This window comes from Hyperoodon ampullatus (assembly GCF_949752795.1).
Source record: "Hyperoodon ampullatus genome assembly, chromosome: 15".
In the NCBI taxonomy this organism is placed as follows: domain Eukaryota; kingdom Metazoa; phylum Chordata; class Mammalia; order Artiodactyla; family Ziphiidae; genus Hyperoodon; species Hyperoodon ampullatus.
In genome coordinates, this window is record NC_136928.1 from 57,979,574 (window position 1) to 58,001,204 (window position 21,631).

The 21,631-nt window shown below is 41.8% G+C and overlaps 2 protein-coding genes across 3 annotated transcripts in view; one reads left to right on the forward strand and one right to left on the reverse strand.

Moving 5' to 3' along the window:
* The first annotated feature begins 3,680 nt into the window (after nt 1-3,680).
* Nucleotides 3,681-9,092, forward strand: SRSF7 (serine and arginine rich splicing factor 7). Of its 2 annotated transcripts, none has more exons than XM_079721079.1 (8): nt 3,681-3,791; nt 4,823-5,003; nt 5,264-5,440; nt 6,308-6,382; nt 6,474-6,584; nt 7,801-7,854; nt 8,379-8,414; nt 8,792-9,092. In XM_079721079.1, exons 1-8 carry the CDS (start codon nt 3,764-3,766, stop codon nt 8,844-8,846), a joined length of 717 nt encoding a protein of 238 aa, XP_079577205.1. In that variant the 5' UTR covers nt 3,681-3,763; the 3' UTR covers nt 8,847-9,092. The 2 variants fall into 2 exon arrangements, with proteins under 2 accessions (XP_079577205.1, XP_079577206.1); XM_079721080.1 differs by having other exon boundaries at nt 6,474-6,575.
* Nucleotides 9,093-21,378: 12,286 nt separating this feature from the next.
* GALM (galactose mutarotase) overlaps nt 21,379-21,631 on the reverse strand; it is a gene marked incomplete at its 5' end in the record, with an annotated part of 50,101 nt that continues 49,848 nt past the window's right edge. Inside the window, one exon of the mRNA XM_079720851.1 lies at nt 21,379-21,488. Within this exon, the coding sequence (XP_079576977.1) occupies nt 21,411-21,488 (78 nt within the window). The 3' untranslated portion in view covers nt 21,379-21,410. The remainder of the gene's footprint in view (nt 21,489-21,631) is intronic.

The following is a 21,631-nucleotide window of genomic DNA, read 5'->3' on the forward strand; positions in this document are numbered from 1 at the left end:
GATTCGTGCCCCGGTCCGGGAAGATCCCACATGCCACGGAGCGGCTTGGCCCGTGATCCATGGCCGCTGGGCCTGCGCGTCCGGAGCCTGTGCTCCGCAACGGGAGAGGCCACAACAGTGAGAGGCCCGCGTACCGCAAAAAACAAAACAAAACAAAACAAAACTTGGTCAAGGGTAGGCAGCTATTTAACCGTCAAACCCAACTCTGCCACACTCCATAAGCTTATGCTCTTCATCATTAGACTATACCATTTCTCCTAAGAAAAGGGTTTATGAACTAAAATTATTTTTATTAATTTACAATAGAAGATATTCATTTCCAGGGACTAGTAGCTCACTATCAAAACATCAAACAAAGTCGAGTCAATGGTCTTGCACGGTATTTCTCTAAGTACAGCTGAGAGGTGGTCAATAACATAGGTTCGCTCCTTCCAAGATGGTGCTAAGTGCTAAACTCAAAGTCTAAGGTAGTCTAGCTCTCTCTAATTAAGACACCAAGCTGACCAATTCCCTTTCATTAATACTCTTCCTTTAGAGAAGGAACAACACAAGTGATTGTTTTAGGGCTTTTTAACGGTACAGTTTCTCACTTTTTAATACAATGAGGCATTCCTCAGAGAGCCTCCCTCTTCCCGGATTGCTTTACATGCCTAAACCATCCATTTAGGTAATATTTGTATCAGTGGATCACTCTTGCATCACAATTTTTCCTAGTTTACTCCTTGCAGTTGGTCAAAGCACTGGTGCTCTTTAACTGTTGCTCCCCTCTTCCTCCTATATACTTCAGTACTGATTGCAGTCCAGTACTTGGCTAATGAGAAGTTAATTTCTTTACACAATATGAAAGCCTTATAAAGATGCCTCTAATAATTTTTCCTTCCCAGAATTTAAAAGTATTCTAGAGGGAATAGAAGAGTATGAAATGTTGAAACAAGAAAAGAAAGTTGTGGTTGAACATAGTTGTTTGGATTGACCTACAGTACAAACATACACAGAACATACATAAATACATATTAAAAGACTAGTGTTGAGGGGATTCCCGGGTAGTCCAGTGGTTAGGACGCCACACTTTCACTGCTGAGGGCCCAGGTTCAATCCCTGGTTGGGGAACTAAGATCCTGGAAGCCTTGAGGCAAAAAAACAAAACAAAACTACTGTTGGTAATACTATTCTAATATAAAGACTATTTTTTATACTAAAAAGTAATACATGTGCAAAAGGTCTAAACTTGTTTTTCTTGTTTTAAAGTTTTCACATCCAAGCTAAAATGGAGACAATGACTTAAAAGTGAAACTAAAAATAAAGTAAGATAAAACGTGAATATTTCTTTAATGCTTCTCTGGAAATAGTGAATCTAGGAAATGCAGATAAAATCTGAAAGCTGCAGCTTTCAAAAGAATTACCCCTCCCTTCATAAACTAATAATATTATCAATATTTAACAACAGAAACTTAAGAATTATTCAATGGATATTAGGAAATATTAGGATATTTGTTGAATTGAATTAAGTAACTTTCACATTCAAACTGAATCTGGAAATGTGACATTAATTTAACCCAAAATTTTGAAACTGATTTCAAAAGAATCAGCAGGAATACAGGAACTCTGTTCAAAAAAATCTCCGATTGGATTGACATTTAGTGAAAAGAACTGGTTACATGTTCTTAGAGAAAGGGTTTTCAGTATAACAGTGTACGAAAGTAGTATATAGTACTATTATTTTTTCATGGCAACAAGGTTAGTAAAGCCCAGCCTAGAACTGGCCCTCCTTTCATGAGAGAGAAATAATACTTAGGTACAGAGGCAGGCAAACCAGTTGAGGTTTAACCCTTTTTCCCTTAATGTGTTGAAATCAGTTTGTTGTAAGTTGGACAATTGCTCTTCTTATTGTTTACACTATTATTTGCTTAAAAATTCTCTTTTGTACAATAGACTTTGTATTCAGAGCCAAAAAATATTTATTGAGGCCTATAAGGAGGTATGCGGTATAATAAGCACTACCTTTTAATAAGTTACCTACACTTTGTACCTATGCTCTTTCTATATAAAGAATATATAAAGGAGTATAAAGAAGATCTTTATTCTTTAATCCTTTTAAGAAAAACGCTGTTAAGCAGATAACAAAAAATAAATAAGGGAGAACAAATATAACAGGCTATAAACTTCTATTTTCTTTTTTTCTTTTTTTTTTTTGCGGTATGCGGGCCTCTCACTGTTGTGGTCTCTCCCGTTGCAGAGCACAGGCTCCGGACGCGCAGGCTCAGCAGCCATGGCTCACGGGCCCAGCCACTTCGCGGCATGTGGGATCTTCCCGAACCGAGGCACGAACCCGTGTTCCCTGCATTGACAGGCAAACTCTTAACCACTGCGCTACCAGGGAAGCCCAAACTTCTATTTTCTTACTAGAGGTTTTCTTGAAATAGACAAATATCTTCCATAATTTGAAAAATTATGGAAAAAAAATAAATTCGCAGCATTACTCTGAGAGAATTCATACTTTACCTGAATACACGCTTATTTAACTAAGCCCCCTTTCTCCTATACTCTGTATCCCACACCTATACCTACCAAGTGAAGTTACAGCAGATGAAAAAAACAAAAATACAAATACCTAAGAATTTCCTCTTGTTTTGTAGAATATTTCCAACTCGTGTATTCCAACTATTTATAGTGTAATTTTTTTTAATGGATGGTAAAAAAAGACGTTAAATCTGTATTTATAGAGTTGGTATCTGGCAAATACACTGTATAAAGTTGAAACTGGATTTTTAAGCGATTCTAACAAAGAAAAGATTTTCATTTATTGAATATATAGAGTGGCTGAGCAGCAAGGCTGCTACTCAGAGACGACAAAGTCCTCGTCCTCAGGATCTGAGTATTAGTGGATGAGATGTGGTACTACAATACAAAGCAGAAAGCACTAGAAAGGAAGCACAAATACCCTGTGCTTCAAATGCAAATAACTTCAGAATTGCCACTACCAAAATGATTTAAGGTTTTAGGGAAATATAACAGGGGGAAAAAACACCCTCTATTCCTTTGTCCTCCTGACTCCAAGAACTCGGGCCGTGTTGCTGAACACTGGTGGCTGCTTCTGAAGTGGCTGGATGGTCGGTGCAGGGCGGGCGGTCCCCTGAGGGCGTCACCCCTTTTGAGGCCTGTGGTGCAGAGACCACTACTCACAACGGCGGGGTTCATGGAGTTCTCACCTGGCCAAACTCCCGATTACCTCTGACGAGCCCCGAAGATCAATGAGTAGCAGTCTAGGCCAGGTCCCCCCGCAGAAAGGCAGCGACGGCTGCAACATCAGCGGTTAAATTTTACAGCCTTTCATAAACCCGGTCTCGTGCACCTGTAGTAAAATTACCAGGGCTGAGGGCTCCTAGATTGGGGAAAACGAAAGCGTGGACGGAGAAGGGAGGAAAATGAGGAGGGCACAGGGCAAGGGAAGGGGGCGGGTATACAGGCGAGCCCTTGGTGTTGCCATGGGAACGTATCCCTCCGCCAGTGATTCGCGTCTTAGCCTTTTCGGTTCCCTCCGCGCCGCTTCTCGGCTGTTTCCTCCCAGCTCCTTTGTGCCGCGCAGAACGTCGAGATGACGCATGCGCAAAGAAACCCAGCCGCCGCATATATAAGCGCGAACCCAGGCTTTTCCTCGTAGTGCCGCCGGGACCGTTGGCGAGTGTGTCTGCGTAGTAGGTTTTGTAGTAATCGATCTCTGGGCGCTGCGAGCTGAAAGAGCCGAGCTCGCAGGCCAGTCATCATGTCGCGTTACGGGCGGTACGGAGGAGGTAAGAGGATAGGGGCCAGTGAGGGACGTTGATGTGGGTGTAGTGAGTCTTTAGAGCCGTGAGGTTGGCGCGGCGGCTGAGAGACTGTTATTCCTCGTGCGTAATGGCGGCTTCGGCGTACACCATACGAAGCCGGAGACGGCAGGGGCGGGGTATCGAAGGAGGACAGGAGGTGGCTGGGGTAGGTCTATGCCGGGGTTGATATCAATTCTTGGGCATTTTCGTCTCCCCGCCCAGCCCTCGATCCCTGTTTCGTTGTTGCCCTTCTTCGAGCCGCCCGCCCGTCCCCCACGCCCCCCCGCCCTCGGCTGCCATTTTGCGCACATTGACGACCATGGTGGCGCATTTCCTTGGCGCTTTCCCGCCACTTTGGCGGACAGATGTGGTCGCAGCCGTAAAAGGAGTGAATTTAAAACTGAACAAAACTGTGGCAGTTTCGAGCTGCGCGTTCTCGTCAGTCGGTCGGACTGCTGAGTGGGAATGGAGACATAACACGATATTTAGGTCTGGCGGCTGGTGTCTTTTTCTCTTGTAGCTCTTTCAAGCGCGATTTATGCTCTGGGGCGGGGGACCTGGAGTCGTGGGCGAGCCTGCGCCTGGGGCGGTTGCCGCGGACGATGAGAGCCGGCGCAGCCGCGCTCTCCCGGTCCGGCTTCCGCCGGGGCCAGCTCGCCGCCGACGCCGCTGCTGCCGCCGGCCCGCGCGCGCTCCTAGCGCGCCTGGGCCTGCCGGGCCTCGGGGGCGGGACCGGGACGGATCCCGCCCCACGCCTCGGTGTGTCCTACCACGCGGCTGTGCTTGTGTTTTTTGGAGGTTCTCCTCCACCACCACCCCCATTTGAACGTTAAGAATTTTGTTGTACGCTTAGCTTTTCAGAAATGTACGGACTTGTTGGTTTTAAGGCTAAAGTCAATCCTTGAGAGAGCGTTAAACATGCTTTGCAGTCTTAAGGATGGACTCTTAAGGCAAAGAATTCAAACTTAAGTCAGTTTTTTCATAACATACATTCTTCTATTTGCGTTTTTAAACAGAAACCAAGGTGTATGTTGGTAACCTGGGAACTGGTGCTGGCAAAGGAGAGTTAGAAAGGGCTTTCAGTTATTATGGTCCCTTAAGAACTGTGTGGATTGCCAGAAATCCTCCGGGATTTGCCTTTGTGGAATTTGAAGATCCTAGAGATGCAGAAGATGCAGTGCGAGGCCTGGATGGGAAGTAAGTAACATGTCTGTTATGAAACTTAAGTGTTTGTGAGAATATTCCTGTGCTAAGCTTGGATTCTGTTGTCTGGAGGAGATTTTAAATAGTCATTTTATGAAGACAGGAACTGGGGAGCAAAGGTGGAGTTTGAAAGGCTTCTAAAGGTATAGCTGAAGCTTGTGAGGGCAAAGAAAGAGTGGTTGGAAAGTTCTAAATATAGGAGTCACTTTTTTTTTTTTTTTAAGCATTAGAATTTCGTTGTTTTTCTTTTATAGAGTGATTTGTGGTTCCCGAGTGAGAGTTGAACTATCAACAGGCATGCCTCGGAGATCTCGTTTTGATAGACCACCTGCCCGACGTCCCTTTGATCCCAATGATAGATGCTATGAGTGTGGCGAAAAGGGACATTATGCTTATGATTGTCACCGCTATAGCCGCCGAAGAAGAAGCAGGTATTTATTTTAATAAAGGAGTGGTTGGTGTACTGGTTAATCAAGTTAATTTTCTTATTAGCAAGGCAGAAACTAGTATTTTTCTATAAACTTGAATGTTAATTGTACAGGTGTATTTTACAGTTTTTGTTTAATTAAATGTTAATGTATTAATAATCAACCTGGTCAAAACCTTTCAGGTTTCTTCGTTTGAGTCAGTCGCCTTGATTCAGAATGTCACGAGCCTTATGATATCATGCTGAGGCGCCTTGCAAATCCGACAATTAAGATCCTCCTAGACCTTGAGGTGATCAGCATAAGAGGCCAGATCCCCTCGAGTCATCTACACCTAGCTTCACCTTATTCTTTAAAGGGCAGAAAATTTGAGACGGTGATCGCCGTAACAGTAAATTTGGCTTACAATTGGGGCCCCCTCCGGTTTAGAAAGAGGAACACCAGATTGACCACATTCCCAACTAGAAAAATCTTCTTGCGTCAATCAAGCCTCACCTGGCTCATTTGGCTGTCAGTTTGATCGTCGTTAGATTGAAGAAAACATCTAGATGCAGCGATCGGCTATAGATACTTCTAGATCGTCTAGATCTACTAGACCATGGGCCAAAGAGGGTCGACCTGCAAACTTGCAAGGTTTATTTTAAATACACCTTACAGTGTTTTATATTATGTAATTCTAAGATGTAATTGAGCTTTTAACAAATCTTTTTTTAGGTAGTTAAAAAAAAAAAAAGACAACTAATAGGCCCAGAGTTTATTTCCAAATGAGACACTAAGTTTAAATAGTTTTGAGATTTGATTTCAGCAGAGGCACACGAACTCTAAAAAGGAGTTGCCATCTAACATTTTGCTTTTTTCTGACTTGAAAAATAGGTCACGGTCTAGATCACATTCAAGATCCAGAGGTAGGCGATACTCTCGCTCTCGCAGCAGGAGCAGGGGAAGGAGGTGAGAGATGTTGCTTAATTCAAGCTTTAACAAGAGATAGAAAAAAATTTTAATTGGAAGTGGACTTAAACAACTTTGATTTAATTTTTAGGTCAAGATCAGCATCTCCTCGGCGATCAAGATCTGTGTCTCTTCGTAGATCAAGATCAGCTTCACTCAGACGATCTAGGTCTGGTTCTATAAAAGGATCGAGGTATTTCCAGTATGTAGCACCTTTTTTTCCCCTTATTTGTATTTGGATTGTCACGTCTTAATGACAGCAGTGGAGTATCTTAAGGACCTAATTGACATGGAATGCTTCAGGAAAACGTTGAATGTGTACACGTCCAGATGAAGAAAAGCCCAACTAAAGATTTTAAGGGCTGTTACAGAGGTGATAGAGGAGGGTCCAAAGCACAAATCCTCAAATCATTCCAGTGAACACTCTGGGTAAACATGTTCGAAATTTTTCTGGAGTCGGCTTATATCTGTTGTATACGTAAATGATAATAGCACTAGAAGATGATAGTTGCCAGATACCTGGTAAGAAACCCTTTAGAACCAGGAGGAGATTTATTTAGAGTTAGAAGCAAGTTAAAACAAAGTTTCTCTTTGGAATGGTGGGGGTGAGTTTGAGACCATGGAAAGTTGGTTTAGGGTAACATACATATGGATGAACATGGTCTGTTTAACCAGATACTTGGGTTAGACACTGAAATTTAGAAAGTTAAAAATCAAATTAGGCACCTCCGCATTTTTTACTTCCTTTGTAGAAGACCTTAAAAGGTGATGGAAATGGATAAAATTCTAGATAATGAGTTGATAGTGCTACTCATGTGTCAGTGGTAGGGAATGCTACTGGGAATGACTACTATTCAGTAATAGCACAGTCTTTATAAATTCAGGGATTCAGAAACCTGTGGTCCAATTGAAAAATCTCTGGACTCTAGATAAATGCATTTAACTTGGTTGCAGGACCTCAAGATGTGTATGTCGGCCTGATTTGGTTTGTGTGACAAATGGATGGCCCCTGAACCATGACAGTTTGTTGATGATCCAAGAACAAAGCCTTACCCAGTCATGGCTTTTACCACCACTGGTTTCAGTTCAGGGGGTTGCTTTGATTCTTTTAAGATAAAATACCAGTTTTCTCAAACGAACACCATATATTTCTTTTGGATACTGTACACTGTTTAAGAATATACCTTTGTACAGGAACTGTGACAACCCAACTCATGATAGATCATTGAAAAGGTGGTTCTTTATTTGGTAACAACTTACTGAAAGCAATTACTTGTCCAGTCTTGGACTGATACATGGCATCTTGCTCTGTTTTACCCACTTTATTCCTAGCCTACCTAATAAGGTACTCAGTAGGTGTTGAAGGAAATTACTCCTATGGACTAATTGGTATGATTGTATTTCTGTTTTTTATTAAGATCCCGGTCCAGGTCGAGATCAAGATCCAGGTCTCTTTCACGACCAAGAAGCAGGTAGGGTAAAAATCTCATTGATGCTCTTGTAGTTACATGGCACCAATATCCAAAGTGTTTTTGAATTGCTGAAATTTCAAGTGTTAGCTGTAAGCTTAGGTGTTGAGTAGGAACACAATACCTTATTAATAAACCAAACTTCAGAATTTCATTTATACATGGCCTCTTCTGGCTGACTTCCTGGACAAGGGTGTGTCAAGCTACAGTGAAAAAGAAGTTGGTGAATTTGGGGTTATAGTAAGGCCTGTGTTAGAATTGATAGATGCATGGAGAAGCATTCTGAGTTCATTGTGCTTAAAGTAGAGTGTAAAAGATTATTTGTGATAAAATAAAGCAGGTCACTTATTTTATGAAGAACAGGTGTTATAAGATTAGCTTTTGTTAGTGAGAAATTGGTAGGTTCGTTTTCAGTTTAACTGCAGGACAATTTAAGGTCAAGACAGTTTGGGGGTTCATTTCGTGGTATTGTGACTTAAGGGGTTGGATAGTACTTTTTCTTAATAGAATTTCTCATGTTTTGACAGCCGATCGAAGTCCAGATCTCCATCTCCAAAAAGAAGGTAAGCTAAATAATTTGTTGCCAGATCTTAACTCAAGTGTGGCCTCTGCAGAATTTGTTTGCTTACTGCCTGCTTTCTGGGCTTTGAGCTCTTTGGAGAATTGATGCTATATATTAAAATACTAGATGCAGAGTTTCTTAGGTGATCCAAAAAAAAAAAAATCCCCAAAATTCAAGTAGTTGTTCTCTTTAGCTAAATTTTGTAATATTAGTGAAGAAGCTATTAAGCCTTACATAATTTTTTAGACTTCTGCTGTAGAAATTTACTACTTTTGGCCACTTTTGAATTTATTGAAACTTGAGTTTTGCCCTGACATATATGCAAGAAGAGTTTCAGTAGACACTAATTGGTTCCAAACCTAATGTTTTTCTTTTTAGTCGTTCCCCATCAGGAAGTCCGCGAAGAAGTGCAAGTCCTGAAAGAGTGGACTGAAGTTCTCGAGTTCACCTTTTAGGGAAAAGTTATTTTGTTTACATTATTATAAGGGATTTGTGATGTCTGTAAAGTGTAACTTAGGGAAGGGTAATTCAACCATCTAATCAAAACGGATCTGGACTATTACTCTGTAAATTCACAGCAGTAAGGTAATATAAATTTTTGTTGAATGTATTAACATCCTATGGTCTGAAAATGTGGGTTTTTATTTGGCACATTTAAAATAAAATGTTTCTAATTAGATTTTTGATTTGTGTTCAGTATTAACGCTCCTCAATTTGGTAGGCTTCAGGAGTCAACCTTGATATTAACCATATTCATACAGACCTACATTCAAAGTTTAATGGTGTTATTTAAGTCTTGAACATCACTGAATAGTATATATACACTTGGAAGATTCCTTTCTACCCTTAGAGTTTTGGGTAAGATGGTAAGAACTCGAGTGAGTCCCCCTTAGCATGAATGCATCATGACAAGTCCCTAAGTCTATTGGAGTTTGCGTTTTTAGATGTTATCAGGCTAATGATCTCTTGTCAGGCTGTAGGGACCACTGACTTGCTATAAAGTGAGCACAACAGGAACTGAGCAAGAGTAGCTGGACTTAATGCTGGAGAAACTGAATTTTCTGAAGCCTATTTAAGTATAGTAACTAATTGAGGTTTTCAGCCTATTAGATAGGGTGGTGTCAAATTAGAGTTCTCCATTCTAGGAAGTTATACTCAATGTTCTTTTGTTTCTTTGTTTTCAAACATTAACCAATTTTATGCCAAAATTTTTGCATGTTAGAAGAATTGTCTGAATTTGGGACAAAACATCTTCATGTAAACCAGCTTTGCAAAATTTTCCAGCCCAGATATTCTCCTCTGTCTCTTCAAATGGATTGCCTTATTCTGAGCAGAGATCTGTTAATTCCCAAGTTAGGTTTTTCAGTTCACGAACACCAACATACTTTATCTTATTTTGCCAGGCTGGTGCAAAGTAATTAAAGATGTCAATCAGAAATGTTAAAAACTAAAGTAGTTTTGTAAATCCAACCTATATTTAGCAACACCTCATGTAGTTATTTTTTGGTAGCATCTGGTAAACTTTAGAATGTTAGAGCCAGTAGATTCTTTATTTGGACTTTAAATATCTTAAGTATCGTAGGGCAGTAAAAATTTTGAGTTTTCTGGGCAAGCTTCTGGTGCAAAAAAAATTTAGTGCTGGTAGCACAGCTGTCTGCCCTTGTTTCTTATGCTTTTAAACAAAGTTATTGGATAACTTTACGATTTGGGAATACTGATCTGCCTCAAATTTATTCACTGGTCTGAATGATCATTAGTATGTTGGAAGTTTGGATGTTCTGTTTTTGGAATTTTGACAACTGGCTGCGTTATATGGTTGGTATAAAGCTATGTGTGTAATCAGCAGGCTTATTTGTTGCACTTGGTCAGCTTTAATTGTTCTGTATTATATAAAGATAAGATTACTCAACAATAAATCTGCAGAGAATAAACAGTCCTGATATTCAATTTTTGGAAGTGGGAGTTCTGAGCCAAGAGTAGGAAACATCCTGTAGCTTTGGGATGGATTACTAGCAGCATCCTAGAGATTAGTGTGAAAGGGTAAAAATGATATGGAGGAGGGGTTAGGGGCAAAAATGATTTTAAGAAACAAGCACAGAAAATTCTGTTTACTCTTATAGGAAAGAGAATACTGGGTGTATAGACCAACACCTTCTGTACCCTTGACTGCAACTCCGTACCCCTGTGTTTAGTATACATCTTAAAATGATACATATGTTTAGTGCACCTTTTTTTTGTTTAAAGGTTGGGACTGCTAAATTGATTGTGATTGACTTGAAAAGTGCTGGTCTAAACTCATTGCTTCTAAATTATTAACCTGGCATTGATTGGTAGCTAATTGAACACATCAGACGTTGATGCTTTGGGCAGTGAACCTTACCTTGGTTCTCTCTGCTAGGTATAGAGGTAGGTAAAGCATAACTCATGACTTCACTTTGGTAGTTATCCTTTGGGCTTTGAATTAAGCTAAGTATCAAGTTAAAGTGTGGTCCTACCATTTTACCATGTCCTCTCTCCTGAGGACAAAGAATAAAATTTGAGGGGGTCTTGAAATACCATCAATTTGTGACTTTGGGTTAAATGAATGGTAGTGTGGGACTGTGGTTTTTGTCTTTGTGTAGCCTATCTCAAAGTCTAAAGGAACACAGTGATTTCCAGGATATATTAAGCTTACGTAGGAATTGAAAGCTCTGAAACTGACATGTTGGCAGTGAGTTATCAGTGAAGGACAGGAGCAAAGAACTCATTAGATCTGGCTCTGAGTGAGCAACAATTGCTTGGAGACCTTTGCCGGGGAGGGCTGTATGGTATAGCCTAAAAGATGTATGCATAATTTTATAGCTGGGAAGACACGAAGGCAAAGAATGTCAAAGTAGCAAGAAATACTCGGGGCCTGGCTGGTATTGGAGTGTTCGGAGGGTGGTGAGAACTGGTGACAAGCCAAAGAAATGAGACAAAGGTGCCTAGGTTTAAGGTATGGTAGTATTAAAGCTGTTATATCCAGATCTAAAAGGTGGGGAAGAAAAGCACCTTTAGGTGGTTTCAAAGCCTGTTAATTTTTTTCACAACTTAATAGGTTTACGGATACCATTCTAGTAAAAAATGTCAAAGGACATTGTCACTTAATCCTCACAACAAATTAATACTGTCAAAAACCCCATCTCATACAAGAGGAAATGGGCTCAGGGAGATTGGTAACAATACTGTACTATTAACCAGCTAAAAAGGTAGGAAAAGTTTGATTCCTACTTAATGGTTTCAAAGCCCTAACTTTTTTAATAAAGCACCTTACTGCTCCCTTAAAACAAGACCACATTATGGAAAAGTCAGGAAGTAAAAGAACAAAATAACTCTTGGCCCTAGTTAACAAGCTGTTTTCTTTCCAGACTTAATGGGGGAAAGATGCTAGATAGAAGGGTAATTCTAGAGCACAGCCCTCAAGGCTACTTCTCAAACCTAATGCTTTTTACTTTTCCCACAGGCTGCTGGCCCAACCTATTTTCCTTTTTTTGATTTGGTAATATACTCGATGTGTATACAGTGAGAAGGCTCCCAACCCCTGACTCTCAGCTGCCCAGTTACCTCCCCAAAGGCAACCATTGTTGTCAGTTATATAGCCTGAGTACACATAGATATTTTCTCTTTTTTTTTTTTAGCCACACCACATGGTTTGTGGGATATTAGTTCCCTGACCAGGGATTGAACCTGGACCCCAGCAGTGAAAGCTCCGAGTCCTAACCACTGGACCGCCAGGGAATTCCCATTTTCCTTTTTTCTTTTAACACAAAATACATACACCTTGTTTTTCTCACTTAATATCTTGGAGATCTTTCATATAAGTAAAAATGGCACTTTTTTTTAAGTTGCATACTATTTAGTTGCTTGGATGGTGCATAATTTATGCATTAAACTTTTGTGCCCCTTCAATGTGCCAGGTACTACTAGCTTTGGAATATAGAAGTGAACAAAGTCTGTCTTCATGGAGCTGGAGTTCTGGAGAGACAAAATGAACAAATATCAGGTGGGTAATAACTGATAGGGAGAATGATGAAACAAAGGATAGGGGATTGGTTGCTGTTGTGTAAAGGGTGGTCTAAGGAGGTCTCTGATAGCAACAACATTGGGGCTAGAGAGAAAGTTACACCAGCTTCTGAGGGCACAGTTCATGCAAAGGCCCTAAAGTAGTCTGAGCTGTTGGAGGGTAAGGAAGCCAGTAGGAAGTGAACAGAGGGGAGAGTGGGAAGAGATGGCGTAGGAAGGGAGAGGATGTAGGATATAGATCACGTAGGACTTTGTGTCCTTTGGGAGGGGCTCGCTGTTTTCCTTGGAGAGTTTTTGAGCAAAGAGTGACAGGAATTGAGTCAGTTCCCTATGAATGGATATGAGGGTTGTTTCTAATTACTATTATAATGCTGCAGTAAATAACCTTGTACAATACATTGCACATGTGACCCTGTATCTAGGATAATTCCTAGAAGTTGAATTCCTGCGTCAAAAGCTCCGGTGCATTTATATTTTTGCTAGGTACTATTTGCCCTGGTGGAAATGGATAGGAGTGCCTATTTCTCTCTGACATTGCCCATTTGGTACACATGGTGTAACCACATGGTGGGCTGTCAACCTTGTTGATTTTTACCAGTCTTGTGTTGAAAAATGGTGTCTCAGCATAGCTTGTTTTAATTGCGGTAAAATACATGTTTTCCCCCCACTCTAAATTGCCGTGTGTTCAAGTCTGGTTTAGGTTTGCTTGCTCTCAACACACTGTCTATAGTAGGAGACTGTAATTGCCTGTTTACTTCTCCGTCGCTATTCTACCACAAGACAAGTTGTGACAGCAGGTACCGGGCCTTGTTCTGTTTCTTCATTGCCTAGTGCTTATTAACACTTAAATATCTGATGAATGAAAAGTGAATTCATGGATGAATGAATGAATTCTAATCTGTTAAACCAAACAGAAAATTGGAACCTCCTCTCTTCTGTGAGACCTTTATAATTAATCACCATTTCAATTAAAAGTCCATATTTTCAGTTTAGCTACCTGTAAGACTGACTCCTGTCTGAATCTGCCTGCAGGGGATTTAAATCCTTAGGCTGCTATTTACAGTGCCCAGCTCTACTCTGCAACTCTAGTGCAAGGTTTTTATCCCCTCATCTAGGTTAACGCTGAGAGTTCTGCTCAGAAAGGGTGTGGGAAATTTCTGTGCAGAAAGTTCTCTGCAGAAAGGGTACAAACTTACTAACACCCCAAGAACTGGTGAGCCTAGGTGAGTCAGCCTAACCTACATAAGGAAGATCATCAAGTCATCCATTTCTTACGACTGTCAGGTGCCTAAGGTTATGTCCTATCCACCTCTCTAGATTCCCTGGGTTCTTAGTGACAAGCTTGAAGATGGCTGGATGTGATTCTATACAAAGACCCTGTTTTTATCTCGGTTTATAATATGTCTTTAAGAAATCTGGATTCTAGAAAATGAATCCTTTCGCTGCCAAGGATAAAAAATCTGGCTGTAAAGAAATAATCTTCGTGGCAGAGGTAAAGGTAGATGGGTCTGTTTATCTTGGTCACTGACATTGTTGAACTATCACCAGAGTTCCTGGGCCCCTATAACAAGAATTCCTTTGCCTAAGAATGGGTACCCTGTGACTTTTTGTGTTACAGTGGCTGAGTTGAGTAATTGCAGACTGTAAGTGGCACAAAGCTTAAAATATTTACTCTCTTGACCTTTAAAGAAAATGTTTGCCAACACCTGGTTTAGACATTTCTCTTTTCTCTTTTTTTTGGGGGGGGGGGCACGCTGCATGGCTCTCAGGATCTTAGTTCCCCGACCAGGGGTTGTACCCACACCCTCATCAGTCAAAGCCTGGAGTCCTAACCCCTGGACCACCAGGGAATTCCCACGTTTCTCTTTAACTGTCACAATCTTCAAAATAATTAGCTCTGAAGATCTTGAGTACCAGGATTATTGGTAGGGTTGCCAGGGCCTTACCAAGACATACTTTTGATGTGGGAAGATTGTTTCTCTGTGACTCATTCTTGAGGAAGTACTTCCTGAAGCTAGAGAGCAAATTCTAGCTAAACACACTAATGCGCTTAAAATACTGGTGAATGTTATGAGGCAATAATGAGGAAAGCATTTACACTAGGGCAGTGGTTCTCAGGGCTGGTTACAAATTAGGATCACCCAGGGAGCTTTAAAAACATTCTAATGAAATCAGTTGCTGAGGATGAAGCTTGGGCATTAATACTCTAAAAATCTCCCTTGGTGATTCTAATATACAACCAAAATTGAAAACTGCTGCTTAAAAACTAGTGCTAACCAGCTCCAGCTTCACTAGTTGTTATTAGACAGACTGGCCTAGCTTATTGGTATTAGAAAGTTAGCAGCACTCACATATGATTCAAAGGAGGATTCTACAATACATCCTCTAGGATTCTCTGATCCTTTCTCTAACCAAATGACCCTATGCGGGAATGGAACCTTTCTATGAAAAAGGGGTTTATATTAGTACCAGTAGAGGTCACTGTGCTCAAAGAAATACTCATTTTTTAAAAAGTTAACATTCTGTTCAAGAGATTTGAAGGAGTATTTATCAGAACTGTTGGGTTATATCCAACACTAAGTCAACTCCAGGCATGGCCTCTCGTCACAATTGCTTCAAAGCATCTAAGGCTCTATTGCATGCGTACATTTATAATTGTTATATCTTCCTGATATATTGATGTTTTTATCCTATAAAATATCTCTCGTACTATTTCTTGATTTTAAGTCTTTTTTCTGGTATTAATATAGCCACTCTACCTGTTTGTTTGTGGTACGCGGGCCTCTCACTGCTGTGGCCTCTCCCGCCGCGGAGCACAGGCTCCAGATGTGCAGGTCCAGCGGCCATGGCCCATGGGCCCAGCCGCTCAGTGGCATGTGGCATCCTCCCGGACCGGGGCACAAACCCGTGTCCCCTGCATTGGCAGGCGGACTCTCAACCACTGCGCCACCAGGGAAGCCCCATTCTACCTGTTTTATGATTAATGTTTGTGTGGTATATTTTTTCCTTCCATTTACTTTCGTCTTATTGGTGCGTATACAGTTGACCCTTGAACAGCGTGGGTTTGACCAACCTGGTCCACTTACACGCGGATATTTTTTCAATAGACTCTACATACCTACGTGGTCCACAGATGCAGATGGCTGACTGTAGTTATATGTAGGTTTTTGACTTGGTGGTCATGGTGGTGGGGTACTTCAAGGATCAACTATAGTTAGTTGCTTGATCTTGCTTTTTAATTCAGTCTGACAACCCCCCTTTTGGTTTGTTTAGACCATCTACATATAGAATATTGATATGGTTGGATTTATAATTGCCATTTTGTTTTCTGTATGTCTCCTGTCTTTTTCTCTTTCTCCTTTTATGGCTTTCTTTTGTATTAAACTTTTTTTTTTTTTCTCCTTTTCGGTACGCGGGCCTCTCACTGTTGTGACCTCTCCCGTTGCGGAGCACAGGCTCTGGACGCGCAGGCTCAGCGGCCATGGCTCACGGGCCCAGCCGCTCCGCGGCGTGTGGGATCCTCCCGGACTGGGGCACAAACCCGTGTCGCCTGCATTGGCAGGCGGACTCTCAACCACTGTGCCACCAGGGAAGCCCTGTATTAAACATTTTTTTAGTGTACTATTTAAATTCCTTTTTTTTTTTACTGTATTTTTGAGTTATTTCCTTAGTGGTTGGCTCTTAATTTATCATAATTTACTTCAGATTATTGATTGATTGATTGATTGATTGGCTGTGTTGGGTCTTCATTGCTGCTCGCTGGCTTTCTCTGGTTGTGGCGAGCAGGGGCTACTCTTCGTTGCAGTGTGCGGGCTTCTCATTGAGGTGGCTTCTCGTTGCGGAGCATGGGCTTGCGGGCTTCAGTAGTTGCAGCTCTCGGGCTCTAGGGCACAGGCTCAGTAGTTGCGGCACACAGGCTTAGTTGCTCTGCGGCATGTGGGATCTTCCTGGAGCAGGGATCTAACCCATGTCCCCTGCATTGGCAGGTGGACGCTTAACGACTGCGCCACCAGGGAAGTTCCTACTTCAGATTAATATTCTGGTAAAATATAGAAATTTTGCTCCAGTATATTTTCTTTTCTTGAACTTCTCTCCCTGTGCTATACTGTATATTATAAACTCAATGATACAGTGTTTAATTATTGCCTTATACAGCCTTATGTCTTTTAAAGAAAGGATGAGAAGATTTACTGTTTCTGATATTCTTCATTTCTTTCCATGGATTCAAGTTATTGTCTTAATTTCATTTCAGCATGAAAGACTTCCTCTAGTATTTCTTGTAAGACAGCTCTGCTAGCAATGAGTTTTCTAATTGTTTATCTGGGATTTTTTTTCTTTTTTTTTTTAAGATTTTTTTTTGATGTGGACCATTTTTTTTAAAGTCTTTATTGAATTTGTTACAGTATTGCTTCTGTTTTATGTTTTGGTTTTTTGGCCCTGAGGCACATGGGATCTTAGCCTCCCCAACCAGGGATCGAACCCACACCACCTGCATTGGAAGACGAAGTCTCAACCACTGGACCACCAGGGAAGTCCCTATCTGGGAGTGTTTTTATTTCACTTTTGCATTTGAAGGGTAGTTTTGGGTGATGCGGAATCCTTGGTTTTTAAGCACATTGACTATGTCATTCTACTGCCTCCTGGACTCCATTGTTTCAGATGAGAAGTCAGATGTTAATTGTACTGGTGGTCTTCTGTAGTGACAAGACTTCTTTCTTTTGCTTTCAAATTTGCTTTTTGTCATTTAACAGTTTAAATGTGACGTATCTGGGACTTCCCTGGTGGCTCAGTGGTTAAGAATCCAGCTGCCAATGCAGGGGACGTGGGTTCGATCCCTGGTCTGGGAAGATCCCACGTGCCACGGAGCAACTAAGCCTGTGCACCACAACTACTGAGCCTGCGCGCCACAACTACTGAAGCCCTTGCGCCTAGAGCGCATGCTCCGCAACAAGATCCACTGCAATGAGAAGCCCGCACACCACAACGAAGAGTAGCCCCTGCTCACCACAACTAGAGAAAGCCCGCGTGCAGCAATGAAGACCCAACACGCCCCCCCACAAATAAATAAATATGATCTAGGTGGGGATCTCTTTGTATTTATCCTTCTTGGAGTTATTGAACTTTTTGGATGTATAGATTAATGGTTTTCATCAAATTTGGGGAGTTTTTTGCCCTTAATTTTTGAAATATTTTTCTGTCCCTTTACTTTTGGGACCTCCATTACACATATGTTGATGTGCTTATTGTTGTGCCACAGATCTCTGAGGTTCTCTTCCATTTTCTTCAGTCTTTTTTTCCTCTGTTTTTCAGATTGAATAATTGCTATTGATCTGTCTTCAAGTTCACTTTTTTTTCCCTGCCATCTTTAATCTGCTTCTGAGCCTCCCTAGTTCGAATTGTCATTTGTTAGTGTACATTTCAACCTCAGAATTTTGCTTGGTTCTTTTGTAATTTCTATGCAGTGTTTTTTGTTATTTCTGAAAACATTCTTGTGTTTATTTTTAATAGTTTCTTTTTCTTTAAAAACAAATTTTATTTCCTACAGCAGTGGTCCCCAACATTTTTGGCACCAGAGACCAGTTTTGTGGAAGACAACTTTTCCATGGACCTGGGGTGGGGGCGGGTGGGGGATGGTTCAGGCGGGAATGCAAGCAATGGGGAGCAGCAGATGAAGCTTCGCTGGCTCGCCCACCGCTCACCTCCTGCTGTGCAGCCCAGGGGTTGGGGACCCCTGTCCAATAGGACTCCTCAGAGTTTTTCTTTTAGCCGTGCCAAGCGGCATGCGGGATCTTAGTTCCCTGACCAGGGATCGAACCCATGCCCCCTGCAGTGGAAGTGCAGAGTCTTAACCACTGGACCACCAGGGAAGTCCCTGTGTTTATTTTTAAGCTCAGGTTTGTAGGGGTTGCCCTGTGTCTGCATAGCTTGCTTAGTGGTCAGCAACTGGATAGTTGTGCTCAGACACCTCAACCATATTTCTGCCGTCTGCTGATGGATCTGTGTGAAGGTAGGGAGTTGATTCAGTGTTCAGGCTGTTTTCAAGTCTGTTTTAGCTTTTTGCTAAGTCCCTTTTAATTTCCTCTGCACATGCATGCGGCCTCAGGGTTGGCTAGGAGTGTATGAATAGCTTGGCCCTCTCTGGTCTCGGCTATGTATGTGTGTAGCCTCTTGATCACCCAGAAATCTGCTTGCTCCAACCATAATTGCAAACTCAGGCTAGTAGAACTATCAACCCTCTCTGCTCTCGTAGCACAAAAGTCATTATTTTTATTGACAAAGCAGCTGAGCATGGATATCACCTACCACTCCAAAATGAGAACCTCCCCCACCTTCTGACCATAGCAATCTCCTGGTCTTCGTGTTCTGTTTTGCTCTGGCAGAAGCTCCACAGTGACTGAGCTGGGGGAATAAAGGGAATGGGAGCAGCCCCAGGCAAGGATGCCACAGCCTTCCACTGTTCCTACTCAAAAGTTCAGCAGTTTTTCAAACATAAACGTGTCTTGGGTTGTATGTTTTGGGTCAGTTCCCAGAGCACTGGAACTGTTTTATCAATTTCCTTCTACATTTGAAGAGAGGATTTGCTGACTTGCTTACACTGCCAGCTATAGCTGGCAGTGCTACCCAGACCATCTGAGAGTTTAATTATGATTTGAGTAATTGGAGAAGTTGGAACTTAAAGGAAGACAAATTCCTCGATTGGAAAAGGACTGCAGTCCTGTCAAAAATATCCAAAAAGCCCATTGCAAACTTGTGATCCAGTTGTTTAAAATGGTTATAACTGATAATGGGAACTAGCTAGGGAAGAGGGTACATGCTGTGCTTCCCTCCTTTCTTCTGCTGGTAGTTCTGTATTTTTTCAAGTTCTTTTTTTTTTTTGGCCACATGTGGGATCTCAGTTCCCCGACCAGGGATTGAACCTGCACCCACTGCACTGGAAGTGTGTCTTAACCACTGGATCGCATCTTACCTTGTTAGGCAAAATGAGTGGGAACTGGAAAAATGAAAATCTCATAGTTAATAATAAGAACTTGTGTCATATGAATTTGAAACAAGGAATCCATAGATCGTTAAACTGAAGTCAATAATATGCTCACCTGTGAAAGATCAGTACTCAGAATAATACAGCACTAGTCTGGTTGTGGGTAGAGGGTTGTATGGACTCTACAAAGAAGGCATGGACTCCTGGGGACCTGGAGACTTACTCTTGGGGGAGGGGGTTGCATTGGAGTGCATCTTTGCATTTTCAACAAGGCTTTAATAATTCTGTAGTTACGGTGTTTTCCATATTGAGTACCGTGTTTGTTTTCACCACCTCACATGAATTGCACTAGTGGCTAGCTTTAGTTGCAGCCTGCAGACATATACTCACCTTCCAGATAATTACAGTCAGATCCCTTTGCCTTTACAGGTGAGAAAACTGAGGCCAAATGAAATTAGATTGCCCATGTAGTAAAAGCCAGGAGCAAAGGTAGTGCTCAGGGCTCCCAGCTCTGTCGTGCTGCAATTCTATATCATCTGGTTGTTACTATTAGTCTTGTTTTCCCCAGAGAGACTGTGATATCTCTAAGGAACATAACTATATCTGGGACATTACCTCTTGAGCCCCTTAAACCCAGGAGAGAACTGTGTACACAATAGGTACTCAGAAAATCCATGCTGAAATGAATTAAAAAATAAACTCTGGTTTATTTTTGTTGCTAAGAGAGAGGGGAAGTATAGGAATTTCCATAGGCTGCCATTTAAGTAGTGTTCCTCTAGGAAGATGCTGGGGCTGTATTGGAGAGTATGGTAGAATCCAGAACACCATTATATTTGGTCCATTTCCCAAAGGTCCATGCCTGACAGATCTAAAGATAAGTGAAGAAACTGGGAGTTTTCTGAAGATGCAGATTTTGATTTTATTTCAACCGATTATTAGTGTATAATAGTATAAGATACATTTCTTTAAAAACCACCAACCCAAACCCATCACTGATGATTCAGTTATTCAGGAAAGGAGGGAAGCCCAGGCTCATCTACATAACATCTGTTCTCGGTGCAATGTGCAATCCTCAGTCAAGGCCCTCCTCACACTAACACAGCTCCTGTCTCCAATGGCTTCCTTCCCATGCCTTGGCTGGGCTGGGCTTTCTCAGTCAACCCCAAAGGCAGAGAATCTAATTTACAGATTCTTTGTGGACATTTTGATCTTGCACTTTAAGTCACACCATCTGTAAGGCTCAGAGACAGACTAAAGCTTCTTATAAAAGTGAATCTGGGAAGAAAGGATGGCTCTAACAGAGTAAGGGTCAGATCCCTCTTTGCCCATCAGTGATGCTCGGAATGCTCTGGAAAACAAGTGGAGGCAAAGAAGGGGACTTGAATTTACATGACCTGACCTCGAGCCCTGGCTAAAATTTTTCCTAGCTCTGTGCCTTTAGGTGGGTCATTTATCCCCTCTAAGCCTCAGTTGGCTCACTTCTCCATCATCTGTTGCCGTATCGGGGCAGAGAGGTCCCTCTGCCAGCAGGTTGAATGAGCTAAGTGGCCTCTGAAAACTCCAAAGTCCAAAGCAAGGTGGTGTGAGGTAGAGAAGGAGGAAAAAAGAAAAGGAATGAGAGTAGGATCAAAGAAAGAAAGGGTGAAAGGTAGAAAAGAAAGAGGCAGAATGGAGAGATGGAGCCAACACAAGGAGCTCAGTTACCACTTCTGGGCTACAGTCAAGGCTTAGATGATGATATTGATGGCTGGGTCCTCTTCACTGCACGGAGAATAGAGCTGATCATTAGACCTGGCCTGGAGCCAGTCTTTGGGAAGGAAATTTATTCAGACTGACTATCATGACAGCTACCATTTGTATGATTTTAATTCACAGGATCACTTTTAAAGCCTCTAAATCTTCATCTCTGCCTAGGTGACAGGCTCCTGAAGGGGCTCCCAAACCTGGCCCTGGAGCAGGTCATATCTTTACACTTCCTTAAGCCACAGAAAACTTGAACCAAGTGGTGTGGTCATACTCCTCACCAGGCTTCAGCAACACAGGAGGGAAGTGGGGCTGTGAAGGGGAAAACAATACAGGTTACACCTTGCCAGCCCAGGTTGCACCCTTAACCATTCAGGATGGCTTCTGGACTGGTCTCTAGACCAGTTCTGTGAACCAGTTGCCAGTGTAAGAACTGTTTATTATTGGTTTGCAAT